The sequence below is a fragment of the Leptonychotes weddellii genome, chromosome 1 (genome assembly GCF_054177405.1).
Source record: "Leptonychotes weddellii isolate Sample4059 chromosome 1, ASM5417740v2, whole genome shotgun sequence".
Classification (NCBI taxonomy): Eukaryota; Metazoa; Chordata; class Mammalia; order Carnivora; family Phocidae; genus Leptonychotes; species Leptonychotes weddellii.
The window spans coordinates 20,937,799-20,960,169 of NC_138369.1; the positions used below are offsets into that span (position 1 = coordinate 20,937,799).

Here is a 22,371-nt window from a genome sequence, read left to right on the forward strand (position 1 = left end):
CATTGAGGTCTTTCAACCATTTGGAGTCTATTTTTGTGTGTGGTGTAAGGAAATGGTCCAGTTTCATTCTTCTGCATGTGGCTATCCAATTTTCCCAACACCATTTGTTGAAGAGACTGTCTTTGTTCCATTGCACATTCTTTCCTTCTTTGTCGAAGATTAGTTGACCATGCCGCATATTAAAAAGAAGAAATCTTAACAGTAAAACTCAGAGCAGGCTCACGTGCTTCAAAAAAGTAATTATTTAGACTAGCTCGAGCTCCCTGTTGTATTCATTCCTGCAGACCACACACTTGCTGGGATGAAATATGGACAGGGGGCAACTCTACTGCATGCTTCCCAGTAGTGAAAAACAGACATGATGAGGTGGGATGGGCCTCCTCCCCCGTGCCTGTGTCCTTTATCCACGCTGGACTGGGGACCTGGTCTGTGTGTGTTTGCAATCAGTCAAGAGCATCTTTCCTCTATCTTCTCTATCCCTACAAGGAGGCACCTGGCCCAGCTCTGCAGCCATGAGGCCTCTCCACAAAGCCTGGGGGCCGGACAGCTTTCTGTAATTCTACAGGCAATGGGGGCTCAGGGAAGCATCCAGGCTTTCAGCTCCACGGTACAGGATCATAAAATAGTGGAACAGGCAAATAACAAATACTGTTATTTGCAGTCTGCACTGAGAGATTTGACATCAACCTCATCACGTGCTGGCTCCGGACCCAGGCAAGTTATTTAAGCCCTCCAAGCCTCTTCTGGAATATGGACAGCTATCCAACCCTAACAAGGACAGCTATCTCATAGATTATTATAAGGATTAAATGAGATATATAACTTATAAAGTGATTACATAAAGCTGATTTACTAGGTACTCAAGAAATGTCAGCAGGTATTGCTAGAATTATTATTGTTGTGATTACTACTAATTATTATTAAACGCCTCTCTGGGAGGAGATAGACGGTTTGCTCATAGGTTTCATGGCTTCTGATTTTCAAGTCACTTATGCATATCCTCTTTCTGTTCCAGATGCAGTCAGGGAACGAGCCCTTTGAATTGGTCTCTAAGCCTCCATCCCCATGGCTCCTCCCTCAGCAGGTTTCCATGACTGCATGCCTGGACCACTGCAGCAGCCTCTCAGCTTGCCTCCCTGTCCCTACCTCCTTCCTCCGCTGTCCCCTATCCTACAGACAAGGAGACTAACATGTCCAAGCTTCCACAGCTTGTCAGCAATGGAGCTGGGATTTGAACCCTGAATCCCAGCTAATTAGAAAACAACAAACAAACAAAGGAAAAACATCTATTTAAAATCCTCTAGAACCAGATCTGAACTCCCATCTTCTGCCTTCTCTCCTGCAGCTTCCTCAGAGTATCCTCAACTGTGGGCAGACTGATCCACGGTAGTCCCCAGGCATTTCTTTGTCCTGTCATTCCTCTAAAGCTTTGCTCAGGCCACTGGCTCCTCCTGGCCTGCTATCGCCTCTGCCCTGTCCCGCAGAGCACCCCAATCAGAACCAAGCTCTCTAGACAGAACACTCACTTTTCACAATATTCTCATGAGATGGATCCATTTTCCTGGTCTTCTACTGCTGCTAGGGAAGAATCTCTCTCTCTCTCCATACTTAATGAACATTTTCTGGTGAGCAGGAGGTTTGACTAGGTCGGTCCCTCACTGCAGCCAGAGGCCAAAGAGAGCTGGATCTGAAATGGGTGTCGACTTCAAAAATGGGCTCAGGGGCTAAGGTAAGAGGCAACTCCGATTTGCTAACTAAACAAAGATATTCAATTTAAAATCTCCAGAGATCTTAACCCTCGCAACTGTTGTAACAGATTATAGTTTATTATGAATTGTAATTACAGATTACAGAGTCACCTATACAAAATCAAGAACTTTTAGAAATCAAAGCGACCTTTGGGTGTATTTCATATAAACACTGCATTTTATAGGTTGGGAGAGTGAGGCAGAGAGAGAAGTCACTTTCAAAATCAAAACATGACTGATGGCAGCACCAAGCCTAGAAGCCAAGACCCCTGGGTCCCGTGTACCCAGACACCCATGATTCACCCACGCACCCAATCTAGACACAACGGAGAAAACAAGGTAAAGACAGAAAGAAGCAGATGAACTTACAGCTTCTTCCAGGTGTTGCTGATCTGGATTATCATTTGGTGTGTGCCTCAAGATTTCTCGAAGAAGCAGAGGGTATTTCACTAGACGGCTCCTTGGAATATCAAGAAAATTCCAGAGATCTAGCTTGCGGCTAAAGGGTGATTCTAAACATCGCTGTAGGAAATCCTGGACTCGGTGGTCTTGTTTTTTGTGGTCCAGCAGAGCTTTGGCGGCGACTTGATTGCTGCAGTAGCTGTCATAGGAGCTGAGACAAGGCAGCTAGGAAAGGAACATCAAAACAAGGTTGGAGTGTGGAGCTAACTGTGCTCTGAAGCTACCAGCGAGTATCACTTTTGCAGACTGAACAAAACCTAACCGGTCTCCAGGCCTGGCCAACATTCCTTTATGTGCATGACTAGAGGAGACAGACTAGTGCAATCTTCAAAATTGCAGGCAATGAACAGTTTTTAGGGTTTGGCTTGCTTGCACGAAGTTATTTTCTTAGTTGCACGTTTAGTTTCTTGATTGTTAAGACCCCAACATAATTTGTTTGGGTTCCTGCCAATCTAAGCTAGAAACAAAAGAACCAGAAAAACTGCATACGCATACAGCTCAAAATTTTCCTGAACTTCCAAAAGTGTCTGGTGAGGGGAAAGCTTCCTATCTTTAAAAACAAACAAATGGGATTTCTTTTAAAATTATTCATAAGAGGGCGCCTGGGTGGCTCAGTTGGTTAAGCGACTGCCTTCGGCTCAGGTCATGATCCTGGAGTCCCGGGATCGAGTCCCGCATCGGGCTCCCTGCTCGGCAGGGGGTCTGCTTCTCCCTCTGCCCTCTTCCCTCTTGTGCTCTCTCTCATTCTCTCTCTCAAATAAATAAATAAAATCTTTAAAAAAAAATTATTCATAAGAAACTCATCTGGAGGACTTAGTGGCATAACAAGAAAGCAAGGAGTCAGACTTCATGACCCAGCTCTTTGCAAGGCCTGGTGCAAGCAACTCTGTTAGCTGAAGGTTACCTGGTTCCAAGGTGGGCCAATTATAAAGAACTCCACGAAGTTAAAGCAAAAGTATAATAAAAAAAATTAGATGCAGGAAGCATTTAGAAAAATCTTTTAGATTAGATTCTTGTCTATACCTCATGGTTAACATCACAACACCATGCAAAGAACATTTAAGCCTAAAGACTTTGGAACACTTCAACTTCACTATCTTCCTTCCAGCAAAATACTAATTTCCCTGCAGTCACACTGTGCAAACACAGAGTCAGAGACCCAGTAAGAAGGCTGTTCATCTCCCTTTTCCACTCCTTCCTATTAGTGGCACCCAAGGCTCAGCATCCTAATGCATGGGCTGTCAGCTTCCAGAAAGGTACCAGAGGCGATAAAAAGCAGCCAATGGCCCTGCTGTGTTTGCTTCTCTCCCTTGCACTAAGGAGCCACATTTACCACAACTCCTGCCCTGTGGAGGGATTCAGAGCAAGAGAGTGGCAAGAGGGTCTTTAATTTCTGCATCCTCAAACTTTGCATTGGGCTTACCATCCACAGACATTCAAAGTTTATATTCTGAATGAACAAATAAATGAGTGTTTAATGATTTCCAGATTAGGTAATATTTGATGGCCTGGGAACATGGCTTAGAAATAAACTGTGGCAGCATCTGAACAATGGGTCAAAGTGTAAATATTCTGGTGCTTCTTTTATACCTCTTATTGAAATTATTTTCTCAGTGACTGAAACCAAAAAAAGATACCAAGGAAGTAATGTTTAAGTTCACTGTCGAGTTTAACATTCTTTGGAAAGGTCTACCTTCCTTATGTGTCATAAAAAAACACAAACCTTTATTTGTGTTAAAAAGAGCTGCAGAAATTCTTTCCTCAACCTTATATTTGAAAGTAATGATAATTGCTACTTATACACTTACACACACACACACACACACACACACACACACACACACACACACCCCAGAGGTGGTATTGTGGCTTGTAATTTAGATTTTCAGAGTTAATTAAAAAGAGCTTCAGGCCCTCTTAATTCCATTTCCACTTCCTCGCCTTTTAAAAAGACCTGGAAATGCCCAATGTTTTCATTATGGAGAAACAAATCAGCAGTAACTATCAGATGTAAACCAGTGAGGAACTCTGACCACACTGCTGCTCACTGTCCAATGGGCCATTACTCTCTGATCCTGCCGCCCCCACTGCCATGGCAACCCGAACCAGCTCTGGTCCTGTTCACACCTGACAGGGTGCTCATTTCCTGGGCATGACCTGAAAGGCGATCTGGTTCAACCCCACAGACTAGAAAGGGCCATGAGTGATCTGATAGGGAAGGAAGAATGTACACATCCTGGTTCCCAAATACATACACATTCACTTACATAAAATGTGAGAGGTGATAATACAGTGGTTAAGCGGACAGACTCTGGAACCAGGGATAATCATGCTCAAAGCCTAACCTGGATAGTTACTAGTCAGGTGACCCTTCTGAGCCTCAGTTTCCCCACTTATAGAATGCATATACTATTGTCCTCCTATCTTTTAATGAGATAAGGCAGACAAAAAAAGAGCTTGGCTTCTGGGTAAGAATCTGTAAGTACCAGCTATTAAAGCAAAAGTATAATTAGTAAAAAATTATTTTTTGTTGTTATTTATCCCTAGGATATTTTTATTGAAGAAATTGTGGTTTAGAGAAGCAAAACTACTTGTTCAGCTAGAGACAAAACCAGTCTGCAGCATGTTCTTCCCCCACCCTTCTCCCCAAAGCTCTGAACTCCTCGACAGCTCTTTAAATAGACCATCAAGAATTTATAAAGGAAACTCTTTCACTTTCTTTAGAAATTCTTTCTATCTCCCTAACCTTGTGAAAAGCGGCAGAACAAACCCATTTTTTTTTGCTTCCATGTACCTTGCCTCTCTCTATAGAATTAAAATTTAATCAGAACCCAAATTAACATGAGAACTTGCTGCCTTGGAGAGCTTGTAAATTATTCAAGTTTATTAAATTATATAAATTAAATTATACAAATTTATTACTGAAAAAACGTTAGCATGAAGATAAGTCGCTTGGGAAGCTGTTTCTGTCCAAGAGGGGAAGTGTATGGGATCAGGCCTACACTGGTGCGGGAGATGGATCCTCAGTGGCCAGGGTGGCTCCCTGAGGAAACCACCACTCTGCTTCAGGCCTTCAAAGTACAAGTAATTGATTCATTCTAAGGTCAAAAGGACTGGCCAGGCCTGTCCCATTTGGGAGGCTCACTTGTTTAAAAGGGTTTTTGTTTTTTTTTTTCCCACCTTTTTTCCCCGGGGGAGGGGGGAAGTTGGGGGTGGGGGTGGCGAATAAATCAATTTTTCATGGGTCGAATGGGCTCTGACTTTTCTCATTCAAAGTCCCCTCAGATGTTTATTTTGTTCCATTAAAAAGACCAGAACTCAAACAGATGTACCCCTTGGTTTACAGTTCCCACTCGCAGGGACACATCTGCAGTTAAAAGTGGGAAAACATTTAACAGCTCGTCGGGCCTGATAAATAAGGGCCGTTTCTCATGAGGTCTGGTCACAATGGGCCAGTTGTTTAATTTTAGGCTGCTCTTCAAGCTGTAAGTCCCCATTTGATGTCTGAAGGGTTCAGAGAGCAGTGGAAGTGGTCACATTTCCTTTGAGTAGGTACAGAAAAGGCCTGCAAAAGCCACCCCAGATCAAACCAATTTCCTAGTAAGAGTGGCAAACACTTATTTCAGAAAAAAAATTAATAACAAGGCAAATTAATAGCAAGGCAAAACCACTTCTGCTTCTGGTGTGAACTGACAGTCTGTATATGATGCCTATGGAAACCATGTTGTTGTATATCGCCATCTCGTCAAAGACAGCAGCATCGTGCTAATTCTGGAGTGTGGCCTCACTGGCCCCCCCATGCCCATCAGAGCAGCCCACAGACTCAGGAAGTTTAAGAAATATTGAGGCAGAATCTCTCTTCTCATTACACCTTCTCTGTCTTCAGCTGGCTGGCTCTCTTTAGAGAAATTTCTTTGAAGGCTAAAGAAGTTAAAGCACCTACCACGTCTTACAGTAAGTCAAAAATATAAGATGAATGAGCTCTCCTGAAATATTAAGGCACATTTTCTAAATTATTCACCTTAGAACATTGCTTGCCTTTCAGATGCCCTTGGGGTATTTTGGCCTCCATGCTAACAGTGACTTCTGAACTAAAGCTATCTAAGTCATGAAACCCTCAAACTTTCTTGATCAAGGCAGTAATTGAGAAGCAGAAGTTAGGATAAGGGATCAACATCAAAACACAGGAACCGGAAGGCCTAGGAAGGTTAAAATATAACTACAAGTGTAACTGGATCAAGAGAACTCACATGGTGACAGTAGGATTTATAACCTTCACAACATTCCCCAAACAGTGGGATGACTCTAATGCTGGCTGCTGTGGCAATTCCTGCCTATTTTTCTGGAAGACTGTGTGGATCAGAGAGATGAGAGATCTAATCTTGCCTGGAAGAAGTCATCAAAGTAATCTGCTTTTATTACCTGCTTCATGACAAATGAAAACCACCTGGAGCTGGGATGGTACACTCAAGGACTCAAAGGAAACAGAGGTATGGTAATAGGGAATGGTGGGGACTGTGGCAAAATAGAAAGTGCATGCCTGGTCTAAGGTACATTAAGCAAATGAACGACCACATTATGCACCCAACAAAACCCAAATTCAGCCCTAAGACCATAAATTTAGAACCCCTAATCTAAGGTCACAGCTGATTTCTTTGTTTAATTAGGAAAGGGGATGGGTTATTTGGGATGAAGGTCAACATGACACCAAGCCTTCCTATGAAGTTACTCAAAATCAGATATATGCTAAACATTAACAACATTTAGTATTACCTTGTGTATGAAACTACATTTGACCATGAGAGGTTTTTTTTGGAGGCTGAATAAAAGCACCTTTTTTTTGGTGATGGATAAGAATATGTCTGTGAATATTTACTGGAATAGAAATGATAATAATTATATTAGTAGTAATTGGCCTCAATTGAATATTAACTAGTTTTACCTTATTTGATGTAAAACTAGTAACCATTTCATGTGGGCCTTTACTTATTTTATTGCAAAAAGGCCATGTTATCTTTAAATGCTGCAAATTTGTATTAAGAAAAAAAAACTGTTTCCATGGGTTGAAGAGATAAAGCCTAAATATGATAAATTTTGCTAGGAATTTGCCATTTATGATGTAAAACTAATATGTGCCAATACAAAAAGTCTAGCTAAAATGAAACTCTATCTCTGTTATTGAAATTTATGCTCAATCAAGACTAGAGAACTTTTCTTACCCAGCCCACGAGGATGTGACCGACATGTTCGGTGGATCCATCAGGCTTCCGAGCATCTCGAAGTTGACTAAGGAGCTCTGGTTAAAAAAACAACAACAACAAAACAAAACAGAATGCTTATTTTGTTAGGCATTCAAATATGAACAAGACTGGAAGTAGATTCTGGGTTAATCACATTATTACATAATCATGACTTGTGGGATGACTCAATTAAGGCTACAAGTCATGACTCATTCTGGGAGCAAAATTATACCTTCGTGTAGAGGAATGAGAGAGTCCAGTGTTCCAAAAATTTGATTCAACTCTTGTTCTGTCATTATGGAGAGTTTCAGCATGGGGTCATGATAGGCCTGCACAAGAAGGGCAAGAGATAGAAGCAAACATTTAAAATCAGAGGAAGCAAGTGGTTAATGTAAACGGCGTCGGTGTCTGTGAGACCCCACATAATAACAAAATATTTGGCCCTCCCCAACAACTTCTTCCAAAATGCTGCGGAGACACCAGATGGGTGTGGCCAGAGCAGATGAGAATCCAGCATTGCCTTGAGCCATCTGTGGTTATTGATAAACCAAAGCAGATTTTAAAAAAGCTTTTTTATTCTAGTATATCATACATCTGGGCAAGGGCACAAATCCTAAGTACAGAGCCGATCTGATTTGTATAATGTTTTAAAATTTAACGTTATTGAAGACCTTGCAGCTTGAAAAGCTGCTAATTTATACAGAATTAGTTACTAGCAGGTTCTTTTTCAATTAGTCCCTATTTAAACTAAGCAAAGAAAGAAAGAAGAGGCCATTAAGAGAAGGAAGGGAAAAATGAAGGGGGGGAAATCGGAGGGGGAGACAAACCATGAGAGACTATAGACTCCGAGAAACAAACTGAGGGTTTTAGAGGGGAGGGGGGTGGGGGGATGGGTTAGCCTGGTGATGGGTATTGAAGAGGACACGTATTGAATGGAGCACTGGGTGTTATACGAAAACAATGAATCATGGATCACTACATCAAAAACTAATGATGTATGGTGACTAACATAACATAATAAAATAAAATAAAATTTAAAAACAGAAAAGAAAAGAAAAGTGATGGCATCCTTTATGACTGCTCTGAAGCCAAAAGACCAAAATCTCTGTCAATCTTATCATCTCTTATTAATGATAATTAAACAAGAACGTACAATCATACCCAGGTCACTGTAACAGAGTGCAAAAACTCAGATGGCACAGTCCCTGCTTCCAAGAAGATTTATAAAGCTAATTGGGAGGTAAGAAAAACACGTGGATAATTAGACATATGTTTTTAAAAGCTCAAGACTAAAAACAGGAGAGATGTCCCATAGCAGCAAAAGCTGATCAAACTATAACTGCTTAGAGGGTGAGAGAATTAAAGCTGGAGTAGTCAAAGGAGATTTAAGAGCTGCCTGGCATGGAGAAGGAGGCAGTAAATACTGGTGAGGAATGAATTGAGATTTGAGCTAGTTCCTGGAGGATGGCTGGATATGGATGGTTGAAAGGAAAGGAAGGGTTTCCAAGAAGGTAGAACCACCATAAGCAAAAGGACGGCAGTAAAACATCCTTAAGGTGCTTAGCTTCGGGAAATCTTGAAACAGAGTTAAATGCCTTCTTTGTCACCTCCGTCTTCCTCCTCCTCCAGCCCTGCCTAAAAACTCAGTTTCTTGGCTGTGTCCAAGCAAAGTGTGGATGGCCATCTCCTGGGAATGCTACAGACGGGACTTCATATTAGCAGGAATCTGGACTAAGGACACTTAAAAGAAGGGAGGCATCTTTCCAACCCTGTGATTCTTTAAAGGGGGCTGGGAATATCAGATGAAGGAGTCTGGATTTCAGCCTTCGGGGGGTGGGGGGCGTCACTGGAATGGAAAGGTTTTGAGGAAAGGTTGTTTTCCAGACAATACAGGCTACAAGGCTTGGGTTTCCTCTCCCTTCCCACACACAATGTGATTAAAACACAAGTTTCTATATAAAAGACCCTAATTCACATGATAGTATCCAACTGCCTCACTTAACCACTTTCTCTACTTAGGAGATTCAAGTGGCTTTATTTCTAAGACATCGTTCCAGTTTCAGACATCCGCATGCTTGCTCCCAAGGGTAAGGAGGCTCCGCCATGAGAGACAATGAAATATATGGAAAGTCAGGCCTCTACGAACACTTCCTGATTAAACTCAAATATTCTTTGAGGTGCATTAGAGACATGCACAGGAGAAACCCTACAGGCACCAGATGCAGAGAACCTTCTTGTTTTGAGCCATTTTCCCCACTACTTGGTTTGTGCAGATTCTTCTCAATTGTTGATGATCTGTCTTAGTCATAAAAAGAGTGCTCCTGGGGTGCCTGGGTGGCTCAGGCGTTAAGCGTCTGCCTTCGGCTCAGGTCATGATCCCAGGGTCCTGGGATCGAGCCCCACATCAGGCTCCCTGCTCGGCGGGAAGCCTGCTTCTCCCTCTCCCACTTCCCCTGCTTGTGTTCCCTCTCTCACTGTGTCTCTCTCTGTCCTATAAATAAATAAATAAAATCTTAAAAAAAAAAAAAAAGAGTGCTCCTAAAGCACGATCTTAGAATTGTGAAATTACTCATAAGAGAAAAAAAAAAAAAAAAAGGAGGTGACCCAAATGACTACTGGATTCAAATTTACCTTTTTTGCCAATTTCAAGTCCTCTATCAAGTCTTCTTCTCCTTGGGAAAGCTCAAAGATTGCCTGCAAGCAAAGACAAAACACATTCACTGAACACTCCATTTATGAGACCAAATTCAAACAGTGCTGGTTCTGTTGCTCAAAGCCCCAGATCTACCCATTTCTTAAACATTTTTAAAGGATTCCTTAAAAAGTTAAATTAACCTGCAGCAAATGCATCTAAGTAGCTAAAACCTATAAAGGAAGAGTTTTGCAAAACTTCTATATAATGTACTCACCCATTTGTGGAAGAAAGGGGTTCCACATATGTTTCCAACCCAGTAAGTCATCTTTCACGTTACAGAACTTGGGTGCAGCCAGACAAGAGGGAACTATCTTAGGTAAAATAGTGACAGTTGGATTCTGCGTCTCTCATGTGTGCAGCAACCATCATAAACAGGTCTGTTCTCAGTGAGGGGCATGGCAGTATTATGAACTGGACCATCACAATTTGTCTTTGTTCTACTCAACAGAAGGTGAATCTCAGCAGAAAGCTTTATTCTTATCAGCCATTTGTCTTGAGGCTGGAATTGTAGGAAGAATCCAATATTTTATCACTCTAAATGTCTGGTGAAGTTAATTCATTCTAAATTACTTCTCAGCCCTACACGGTACAATAAATAAAATTATAGGAGCCAGCTGTGAGCAAGAGTGTGTAAATGGACCATTTCTAATTTGGCTCTATTAAGCCATCATAATTTCAGAGCTATGATGTGCAGAATACTCTTTCACTCATCTTGGAGTCTAAACTGTTGGCAAACATTGTTAAAGGACTCTATGTTTAGTCCTTTAACAGGAGTGATAGCTTGGGGACTCCTACATTTCTTTCAGACTAAAGGGAAGAAGTGAGCAAGCCTGGAGAGCACCCTCCATCTCTAGGGTGGATGGAGTATAAGACAAGGAGTTTGCTCTCAGATAAAGCAGGAGAAGGCAGAATACTGTGCTGGAGGCCATGCATGGTGACCCCTCCCAAGGCCCAGTAAAGCCACATCATGCCCTCCTGGTATTCTGTTTTGTTGAACCAGACTCACAGGAGAAGTTGTAAACATAGTACAGTGAGGTCCTGTGCCTCCACTACTCAGCTTCCCCCAATGGTGATGTCTTCCGTAACTACAGAGCATCATCAAAACCAGGAAATGGGTTGTCACAATACAATTAACTAGACTTTACTTAGACCTTCCTCAGATTTCCTTGTACATCTGTTTTACTAGAGCTTACTTACATAGGTGTGATGGTCTGACTACCAAATGTGGTCCCACTGACCAAATGTGGTTCCCAGGAGAGGAAAACCACAGAACCCCATACTGGGAAACACCACCGTCAGATGTATGTTGTGGGACAGCACAGTGTCACCATGAAGACCATGGGCTCTGGAGTAGGACAGGACCTGGGTTCAAATCGCAGCTCTGGGCGAACTTGTATTCACTGTACCTTAATAATCTCCCAATCTGCAGAATCAATCCTTCTTTCCTTCCCACTATCAGATCATACAAGTTATATAGGCATACTGTTAACACTTGGGAAAACATAAAAAAGTGGAAAGTGGAAAATTCTAATGTACCTATAATACCATCTTGTTAACTATTGTTAGGGTTTCTTCATATTTCTTCACAGATTTTTTTCAGTGCATGTATTATTTTAAAATGCTTTCTTATTTCTTTTAAATAGGTAATACATTAACACAGTTCAAAATTTATAGTGCACAAAGGGGTATATGGTGAAAACTTTCCTTCTTACGTCTATCCAGCCACCCAGTTCCCACCCAGAAGGCAACAATGTTACCAGTTCCCTGGGAATCCTTCCAGAAATATTTTATAATTCTACAAAGCAAAAATGTGCACCTACACAAATATATTCATTTTTCCTTGTTCTTTCACATAGATGGTAAAAGGACATAATATATCCTATTTTGTGCCTTGCCTTATCCACTTAGCCATACATGCATACCAGCACTTCTTGTTACAGCTACATTGGAGTCCATGTATATCTTGTAGATATTCATTAGTTAGCCAGTCCCTGACAACAGATGTTCAGGTTCTTTTCAGCACTATTATAAACATATGAATAACCTTACATATATATCTTTTCATCTGTGTATAAGAAGGCAGACAGATTCCTAGAAAGGAATTGCTGAGCCCAAACCTAGAAAGCTTTCAAGTATGCCTTTTGCCAATGTCGGGTTTTCCACAAAAATGGAGGGTTCCAAGGGTTTCACTAGATGATGCACTGGATGTGCTTTGGGCACAGCCTGGCACTTGACAAGCTTTCTATAAAGGGTAAGATGACCATAGTCCTTTAGAGCTATTGATAGAGAAAACTTACAGGTCATGAAATGAACTGCATTCCCTAGATAAGTTCTCCACAAAACAGAATCAAAGTTTCATAAACTGAACATTTTAAAATATTCTAGAAGTTTCTATCAAAATATAACTCAAGTGATTATTTTTGAGAGCTCTGGGATCCTAAATAGACACTTCCTGATTCATTTTCTTTGTAAATTCAGATTTTCACATCAGTTTCTTTTTAAAACAGGGGCCGCCCACCCAGCTGGATGCTGGGTTCTCAGTTCCTTACAAGGCGTGACACCCATTTGTCCTCCTACAAATGCAATGAAGAACTGATTGGGAGCCTGTGGTGTAGACGCAGTTTGGCTCTTGCCTATAGCGCACTTCGTTCCAGACACAGGGCCAACTCCTGGGTCCTGAGCCTACCTCCTGACGTTTGATTTCCTTGGACGGAAGCATCTGATTGACGCACACATCGAAGGTCTCACTCCACAGCTTGCTGTCTCTCCGCTTCGTGCTTGAGGGGGCAGCATTTCTGGACCAGGGTCGGGGGGCGAGGATGTCAGGACGGCTCTCGCTGCGGAAGCTGATGGAACGCTAAACAATGAGAAAAACAAACCATCACAGGGCCATGGCAGGACTTGGGTGGATTGTTAGAGCAGCTTCCTGTCACTGACAGAATATAAATCAGATATTCACAAAAAAGAGAGGACAATGCCACAAGGCCTTTTGGGAAGTGGGGTGTTTTCTTGAGCCTACGTGCTAAGGGAAATTGGGCAAAGGGGCTGCGTTCACACATGTACTGGGAGTATCCGTTCTGTAAGACCCGGACACGGCACAGAAACATACACAAAAGCAGCTCTCAGAGAAGCCACAGGCTCCACATTTTTTTCCAGCGGACACCCCCCTTCTTCAGAAGAACAAGGATTAACAGCAGTGGATGTCCTTTACATCTGGCTAGTACTCCCATTCTCCTCCTCCATCAAGGAACAGAAGGCCGCTATCCTTGGGTATCCTACTTGGCGCACAGTTTGGGTGGGATGCCCCAGACCTGACCAGTCAGAGTAGTCCTCCACCCTGGTTCAGGGACGGGTACCTGCTTCTCCGAAATGTGCTAAGTGGTTCATGGGAGAAAGAGTGGGAGGGTCTTTATTCCTTTAGTATTGTGAACCCAAGAGACAAAATAAGCAGGAATTTCTTGCAGCAGCTCTCTCTAGTCATGCAGATAAGTCTATCTGCTTTCAAGGAGAATAAAGGGACACACAGAATGAAGGACAGAGGGAGAGGGACTGATGGAGGGAGGGAGCAAGCTTTACCCACACTGTTTAAACCCTTGGATCCCACTGTACATGAAGCCAGGAAGAGCCACTCTTCGATTAAGGGGTTAATACATTCCCCCTTCTGTTTATATTAACTTCGGTTGGGATTCTGTCAATTTGAAAACTACCAACTAATATGTATATTAAATGCCATCTTGGCAGCAAATGATGCCTGTCTTTGAGGTATTTTCTTATTTTTCTAGAGGCTCTGGTAGACTTTGGGGTGCTCTGACTACCTGAAGTCCACTCTTGGGGCTGAAACATGCTATCACAGTGCCTTCTCACGACAAGTACAAATGATCAAGAAGAAAGCTAAGTGAATCATCTTTAAGCCTTCATCCTAGAAGATTTCAACACCCTTATTGGGAACTTTGCCAAAGCATTGAGGTGTTGCTGTGCTCAAAACCACATTCTTATTTAGTAAGACATGGCTATGGCCACATGTGCATGGCCTTCAGAAGTTCCAACCCCTCAGTCTGGCATAGAAGGCCTCTTGTAATCTGACAACAGTCTATATAACTAGAATCACTTCCTGCCACTCACCCGTGAGCCCTCTATTCTCCAGCCCTACTAGGCAATCTGCCATTTCCTAAATGCATTATGCTTTGCCATCCCTTTGTACTTCCTTCAAGCAATCTTTCTTTTCCTGGGATGCTTTTCTTTCATTTACTAGCTGGCTAACTCCTAAGTGTCCTCAGGATATACCTCAAACTCCTCCTCTAAGAAACCTTGACCACTTTCCCAGAGCAATTTGGACATAGCTCTGATATAGCAATGATCACATTTTATTACACTTACTGGTCACCTGCCCTGATCTATAAACTTCCTGAGGGCAAGAACTGATTTTGCATGTGACATATGAGGTTGCCTCACTGAGACAGTCTAAGGCAGCTTCCAAATATTTTGAGATTCAACAATAAAATTTAAGAAAGAAAAGAATTTTAAGGGAGCTATTCAACATAAGGGCATTGTTAAATAAGTTATAATTCAACTGCTTGATGGTATACTATCTAGCCAATTAGACAATTCTGAGACCATTTTAACAGCTAAAAATCCCTTCTATGTAAGTTAAAATCAGAACTAAAATCTGTATATGAATACTGTTTCTAGTTATGAAAAAAAGCACAAGAACAAAGATATAAAAGGAACACCAGAAAATTCTATTGTTTTTGCCCGATGACATGATAGGTGATTTTTTATCCTGTTTATAAATTTTTTATAATTCAAGAAAAAATGAATAAATGATAAATGTAAAAAGAAACTTCCAAGGGGCTTCAAGGTATTATCACAACCTTCTTGAAGCAGGAAGTTAGCTGCTTACAAGTAGCAACATGAGTTCCTCGGGCTGGCACAGCCTTCCAAGAGCCCCTGGGCTCATTAGTGAGCTCATGATCACTGGACCAGCCCCCGATGCTGGTCAAGAAAGAACTTGCACCAAATACATGGTTCATTAATGGTATATCGCAAATCCTTGTGATCTCTTGAAAACAGGCCCTTATAAACAGTGACCAGACTAATGCTTGCAGATCCTCCGCACTCAGAATCAATTAGCCACAGGCACGGAAAGGTCAAAACAAGCAAAGTGAGTCATCAGGTTACTCACTGATCTCAGTTTTCGGTTCTGATTACAGCCGGGGTGGGAATTAAAGAGTAGAAAGAGAGGAAAACACAAAAATAAGATTCAAAATGAAAGACATTTTCCACTTTCACTCGAGAGAATCAACCGCCCACCTTGTAACAGTTTCAACTCAACCCCTGACCAACTTAAAATTCCCCTCTCCTCACCACCAGTTCTCAAGTAACTTATGCTAACTTTAAATTTTCATACATTACAAAAGTATATAAAACTAAGTACAAATCCCCTCATTTCCCCAAGTCTACTTTCCAGAAGTAACTGCTATTAAGTCTGTTCTAGATCTTTCCAGACCTTTTAAATGCATTTGCCAATGATCACAGAAAACAGAATGTTTTCTCTTCTGACTCAACAATATGTCTCTTCGTATTTGCATATAAGACTCATTCTAAAAAAATAATTTATGGGGGTAAATTTCACATAACCTAAATTAACCATTTTTGTGAACAATTCAGTGGCCTTCAGTACATTCACAATGTTGTGCAAACACCACCTCTGTGTAGTTCCAAAACATTTCCATCACCCCAAAATCACTCTTTCTCTTTAATGAGTGCAGAGTTAGTATCCCATGGTCCAGATGGACCACATGGATTTAATCAACCTCCCACTGATGGACATGAAAATCGTTTCCAGTGTCTGGCTATTACAAAAAGTGCTTTAGTGAACATCCTTTATGTATTTGTGCTATTTTTATAAGGCAGATTCCTTAAGTAGAATTCCTTGGTCTAAGAAATATCTACATTTTAGCATTTGACATGCATTTCCAAATTTGCCAAATTGACCTCCAGACACTGTTTCAACTTCATTGTCCCCAGAAAGGTATGTGAATTACCTTTTCCCACACTCTATCAACAAGATATTATTATTAATCTAATAGGGAAAACAACTACAGCTGATCCTTAAACAACACAGGTTTGAATTTTGAGGGTCCACTTACATGCAGATTTTTTTTTCAATAAATATGGTACAGTACTGTAAATGTATTTTCTCTTCCTTATGGTTTTATTTATTTATTTTAAATGTATTTTTTAAAGATTTTATTTATTTCTTTGTCAGAGAGAGAGAGCACAAGCACGGGGAGCAGCAGGCAGAGGGAGAAGGAGGCTTCCCGCGGAGCAGGGAGCCCGATGTGGGACTCGATCCCAGGACCCTGAGATCATAACCTGAGCCAAAGGCAGACACTTAACCAACTGAGCCACCCAGGCAACCCATCTTCCTTATGATTTTAATAACATTTTCTTTTTACCAGCTTACATTATTGTAAGAATACTGTATATAATACTTCTACAAAAGATGTGTTAATTGGCTGTTTATGTTATTGGTAAGGCTTCTGGTCAGCAGCAGGCTATTAAGTAGTTAAGTTTTGGGGGAGTCAAAAGTTATATATGGATTTTCATCTCTCTGCAGAGTGTGGGGGGTGTCGGTGTCCCTAACCCTTGCATTGTTCAAGGGTCAGCTGTATACCTTAACTCCAGTTTCATGTTTTTGAAAAATATGACTGAGCATATTTTTATGTATTTCTTGAAAAATTTCCCAGAGAGCTGGAGATATTTTTCTGTTGTAGTTTGAGGGGGGGGTGGGGGTGGGCGGGGAAGAGAGAGGTGAGCTATACTAGGTGAGCTCTATTATTAAGAATTCTTCGTTTTGTGTTTCCTTAGTGAGTGGTGGGCTTGGGAGCAAAGGGGGAAGGGACCGGGCAAAGTTCACATACATCAAAGAGGGGCCTTTATGTGCCTGCCCACACTTAGCACTTCTGATGAATTCTCTGATCCTCACAACCACCCACACGGTGGGGGTTTATTCCCACTTTACTGATGAAGAAACTGAGGCTCGGGGAGGCTAAGGCACTTGCTCAGGCAGGATTCAAAACCGGATCTGTTTTGCTCCCAAACCTGATCTCTTTCTATCAAGAGGGCCATATGCCTGCTACTTATATGCAAATCATGCACTGGGGGGAGGTTTCAGTGATACGGGCCTTCTAAGAGTTTAAATCTAGCTATAGAGAGGGAATGCGTTTACTTATTTTTTAGGAATAATGACTGAGTGGCTCTTTGACCAATCAGATTAACCCTTTTGCTTGGGCTGGATTAAAAGAAACGTTTTATTTTTAACTCCACTTAGAAAGGGGAAGGATGCTGAAAAGTCCCCAAAATACAATAAAGAATGCTGGTCAGGTGTGTGGTCGGCACTGGTCAGCCCTGGGGACAGCTGATAGCCAACCAGACCCAAGCCATGGACAAGTATTTAAGACCATACAACATGACCTACACCTCTCCCAGTCCTCAGTACAACTGGGCGCAATTAGATGAGAGGATTGGAGCTGGGGAAGGAACATGTAACTACTGCTAGGAGAAAAACCCCAAAGAAGAGGATGCCTGTTGAGGGAGGAGAACAGCTATGTCCCTTCCAGTGCCCATCCCTCTTCTCCTTCTTTATTTTCCTCTATTTTCACCATGTGCTATGTGATGTCATTTACTGGTTTCTGACATGTTTGTTTCCTCCCAGTAGAGGGTAAGCTCCTGGAAGGCAAGGATATCTATCTGTTCTGTTCACTGATGGACTTATTAGCAACTGGCACATAGTAGGAGCTCAACAATTTTGCTTAATGAATGAATAGCATGCCTTGTTTGTGCTGGGCATGGTGAGAGGAGCTTTAGAACCTTGTATAACCAAGAAGTAAGGATTGCTAGCCCTATTTTACAGATGAGGAAACCGGAGGCTCAGAAAGGGTAACACTTCGCTGAAGGTCATACAGCTAATGAATGGTGCTCCAGAATTTAAACCCAGGTCAATGGTGAACTCAGAATGATGACATAGGTCTGGTCTATTTCAGTTCCCAACACCCCCAAACCCAGGCCCCTGGTGACAGATTTAACCAATATCCTATCCTGCTTCCCCTACTGTTAGATTCAGAGTGTGGTAGGAAGCATGTGCCCAAACAAGTGACTTTCAGGCTACTTCTCAGTCCATGACAGAGATTCTAAACCTTGCCACCAGTAACATTTTGAACCAGAAAATTCTTTGTTGTGAGGGGCTGTCTGTATCTTGTAGGATGTTTAGCAGCATCCTTATCACTAACCCTTAGATGCCAGTAGTGCCCGCATCCCCATTGTGACAACAAAAACACCTCCATTGCTGAATGTCCCCTGGGGTGAGAAACACCAGTCCATGCTGACTAGGAAAGACCCAGCCTTGCGAGGGTGGCATAAAAACAGAAACATGCACATAGATCCCTCTGGGTGTGGGGAATGAAAAATGTTCCAGGACAAGCAAGAGCTTCCATGAGGGAATCCAGCTCAGCAAATGAGTCAAAAACCTAAAGCTCATAATTACTGGCAGCTAAAATAACAATAGCTAGAACAGGCACAGATGACGCAGATTTAGGAAATGGGTGCTCGTGTATATGCCTGAGCTGGGTATGTGGAAAAGATGCTGCAGGTGCAAAGGGGACTGTCTGCCAGGTGGGAAAAGAGGGACCCTTTACACATGTCAGAGGAAATGTAAACCCAGCAGGTGAGGCATGATGGAACAGATTTAATTTGTTAATGCCGCCTGTTCAGCGGGGTGCTCCCTCACCCTTTTCCAAAAACAGAAGGTCTCTACAGCTAAAGATAACAGGCTCCAATAAAGAGAGTTCAAGGTAGGGAAATTCTCTGCAGTTACCATTGCTATTTTGTAACATCGTTTATTATTAAATGGACTGGAAGTTAGGGTGGGACTGTCAGAGGAAAATGGGTTTCTATGTTGCTACTATAATGGATTAAACCAAAATGTACAGTAGTTATGGCTGGGATTAGAAAATGGTCTTGAAGAACATCTTGGAGGAGTCTCTTACGGAAGGCTTGATTAGAGCAATTAACTTAAATTGAGAAATAACACTTCTCAGTTTTGTAGCTTCCATTACTTTTGACCCTCATTCTAGTCTTGGGAGAGGCAACTTGACAGGTTCTTGCATTTTTGCCCTTTTTAATAGATGAGAAATCTGAGCACCAAGAGATTTAGTGACTGGCCCAAGGTAAGTGTGGGAATAGGAACAGAGTCTAGTCTTCTGACTATAAAACATGGATTTGGGTTAAGAACACAGGCTTTGGAGTAAAACAGACATGGTTTGAAGTCATCTCAGTAGCTCAGGGACCTTGGGGAAGTTAATCTCTCTGGATGTTAGTTTCCTTATCTGTGTGTGGTTTTTTTTTTTTAGAGATTTTATTTATTTATTTATTTATTTATTTATTTATTTATTTATTTACTATTTGCCCAGTGCAAGCCTGACACAGGGCTTGATCTCAGGACCCCAAGATCATGACCCGAGCCCAAACCAAGAGTCAGACACTTAACCGAATGAGCCATCCAGGCACCCTCTCAGTTTACTTATCTGTAAAAGGGCATAGTAATGAGTACCTCACAAAGTTGTAGTGAGGATTACATAAAATATAAAAGATAAAATATGTCAAGGGCTTAGCCAAGTGCCTGGTACGTGGGCAACAGGCGATGGATGTCCTATCAGTGTTATCATACCATTGGCTGCATTGTTACCATTAGTGCTGGTTTACATATGTTTTCATTCATTAGCAAACAGCAGACATATCTTTGAATTACTTGGACCAAATGGTTCCTTGGGGACCTCCATTAGGATAACCGATAGGAGAAAACCTTCAGCAGCACAGTGCTGCTTATAAAGCAAAAGATCTAGAAACAGCCTAAAGTGACCAATAGGGAATAGTTGAATAAATTACAGTGTAATCATAAAATGGAATATTATATGTTTGTTAAAAACATTATTATAAAAAAAGCTTAATGATAATGGGAAAGTCTCACATGTAGAGTTAAATAAGAAAAGGAAGATCCTTACTTAAAATACAACGTGTTAATAGATGTTACCCCTAGATGGTGGACTATGGACGTTTTAATTTTCATCTCCATATGTCTCTACATTTATTTTCCAGATTTTTCCATAAGAGATATTAACTAACAGAAAATGAAATCAGTAGACAAATGTGCAAGACCATGAATATGGAGTTTGAAGTGGTGCTATAAACATAAAATCATATTTGGATTTGATTCAGATTAATGCATATTAAAAAGGCACCCAGTCAATTCACAATAAAAGAAAAAAATCAAACCCCATAGACCCAGGGCAGGAAGTCTTTCTGTAGCTGAGAGAGATTCTGAGTAGAATGAATGAAAAGCAGAAGAAAATATTTGGTTCTGGTGTGGGGAAAATAGCGTACAATTTTCTTAGTTCTACCCAAAATTTAGGAAGCCTTCCAGAGGCTTGGGACAGCAGCTCAACCTCTTCATTAGGCACCATAAAACGGCTTTTGCACAATAATGTTCAGATACAATATTCCACGAGCTGAAATGGAAATGTTGACTCTCCCTGCCACACAGACAAACAAAGAGTAAGGAACAACAGTGAGGTGTGATGCTCCAGACCAAAAGTCTGGTCATCATTTTTAGATCCCGGCAAACTACAGGCTTTATTACGACCAGCTGACTTTTTTGCAGAAGCTGGCTCCAGGAGAGCCGCTGTGAAAACCCTGCAGGATGCCAGCTCCAGCCCTGTGTGACTTAGGGCACACTGTCTCCTTTTGCATACTGATTACCTCCCCCAACAAGTCTAGAGCAGAACAAATAACACAGTAAATAAAATGAATAATAAATGGAGAACACTATTATATCCCATTTTCTGCTGCATCTCAGTGAAATGAAATACTTTGCAGATCTAAGGGCCCAGGAATGGAGGAATGAGAGACTGTGGTACCAGAAACCCTTCCTAAGCCACAACAATCCTCCCCAAGGGGATACAAGTGGGAGAGGGCTGATACTCTGTTGTGAAGTAGCCCAGTTATTATGTAATATTACTAGGTGGGCACCCACTGCCAGCTCCTGGAGAGCCCCTAGGAAGAGCAATGGCCAACTTTTCTAGTAATAAACGCAATAATAACAGTAACTGTCAATTTCTGAGCATATCTTAAGTCACATGTAGTGCTAGGCATACCAAGAAAAGTAAGATACAACCTTGTTCTGTGTGGAAAGTCAAGGGGGCCCCGGGAAGGGCTATCCTGTGAAGATGTCCCAGCAGGCAAAAAACGGTGGGAAAAGAGAGGGGAAAATGTGACTACAAGTCTAGAATTAGGATGTGAGAACACAGAGGAGCAATTCTGTCCAAGACAGGTACATACCAGAAAGAGAGGCTTGACTCTAGAGACATCAGATGCCTTGAGTTTACATAATTTGACCAAAATTCCACTTCTGGGAATATCATCGAAGGAAAGGAAGGAATACACCCACAAATAAGGTTTGCAATCAGGATGTTTAAAGCAGTATCATCTATAATGGTAGAAAAATGTAGTAAAGAACTTAAATGTTCAACAAAAGAAGAGTGAATAATCAATACCTGGTATATCCTTTTGATGAAATACTATATGAATTCATCAAGAATTGGGTTTGTGAAAAATACTTAATGACATGAAAGTGTATTCTCATACTGTAAGGTTATTTTATACTGTTAAGACAAAAACATGTTAAAAGACAGTACATATATAAATAATAGTATATATACATATACATATGATTAGGATTTTGTTTAAAAAAACACACATGCAGGTATATTGTAAAAGAGAAGATTGTCTGAGTATACACCAAAATGTTATATAAGATATTTAATGATGGGGAGGTGGGGTTACAAGTGACTTTTACTCCCTTTTCTGTGTTTCTATTTTTCAATTCTAAAAAGATGTTCTATAATCAGAAAAGAAAGCACAATTGGAAGACACTTTTATTTTTATTTTTTTAGTTTTTCTTTTAAAGATTTTATTTATTTGACAGAGAGAGACACAGCAAGAGAGGGAACACAAGCAGGGGGAGTGGGAGAGGGAGAAGAAAGCTTCCCGCCGAGCAGGGAGCATGATGTGGGGCTTGATCCCAGGACCCTGGGACCATGACCTGAGCCGAAGGTAGACGCTTAATGACTGAGCCACCCAGGCGCCCCTGGAAGGTACTTTAAAAAAAATA

At 41.4% G+C, this 22,371-nt stretch overlaps 1 protein-coding gene across 6 annotated transcripts in view; it reads right to left on the reverse strand.

The window, feature by feature from the left end:
• Nucleotides 1-22,371, reverse strand: part of ARHGEF3 (Rho guanine nucleotide exchange factor 3) — a 279,815-nt gene that overhangs the window by 12,336 nt on the left and 245,108 nt on the right. For all 6 annotated transcript variants that reach the window (XR_014145183.1, XM_081819282.1, XM_081819289.1 and 3 more), the window contains 5 exons: nucleotides 12,832-13,002; nucleotides 10,082-10,144; nucleotides 7,683-7,779; nucleotides 7,430-7,506; nucleotides 2,118-2,375 (listed from right to left, as the gene is read on the reverse strand). Coding sequence is in view for 5 of the 6 variants with exons in the window: in XM_081819282.1 (XP_081675408.1) it covers nucleotides 2,118-2,375; nucleotides 7,430-7,506; nucleotides 7,683-7,779; nucleotides 10,082-10,144; nucleotides 12,832-13,002 (666 nt within the window). In the remaining variant the exon portion in view is untranslated. The remainder of the gene's footprint in view (nucleotides 1-2,117; nucleotides 2,376-7,429; nucleotides 7,507-7,682; nucleotides 7,780-10,081; nucleotides 10,145-12,831; nucleotides 13,003-22,371) is intronic.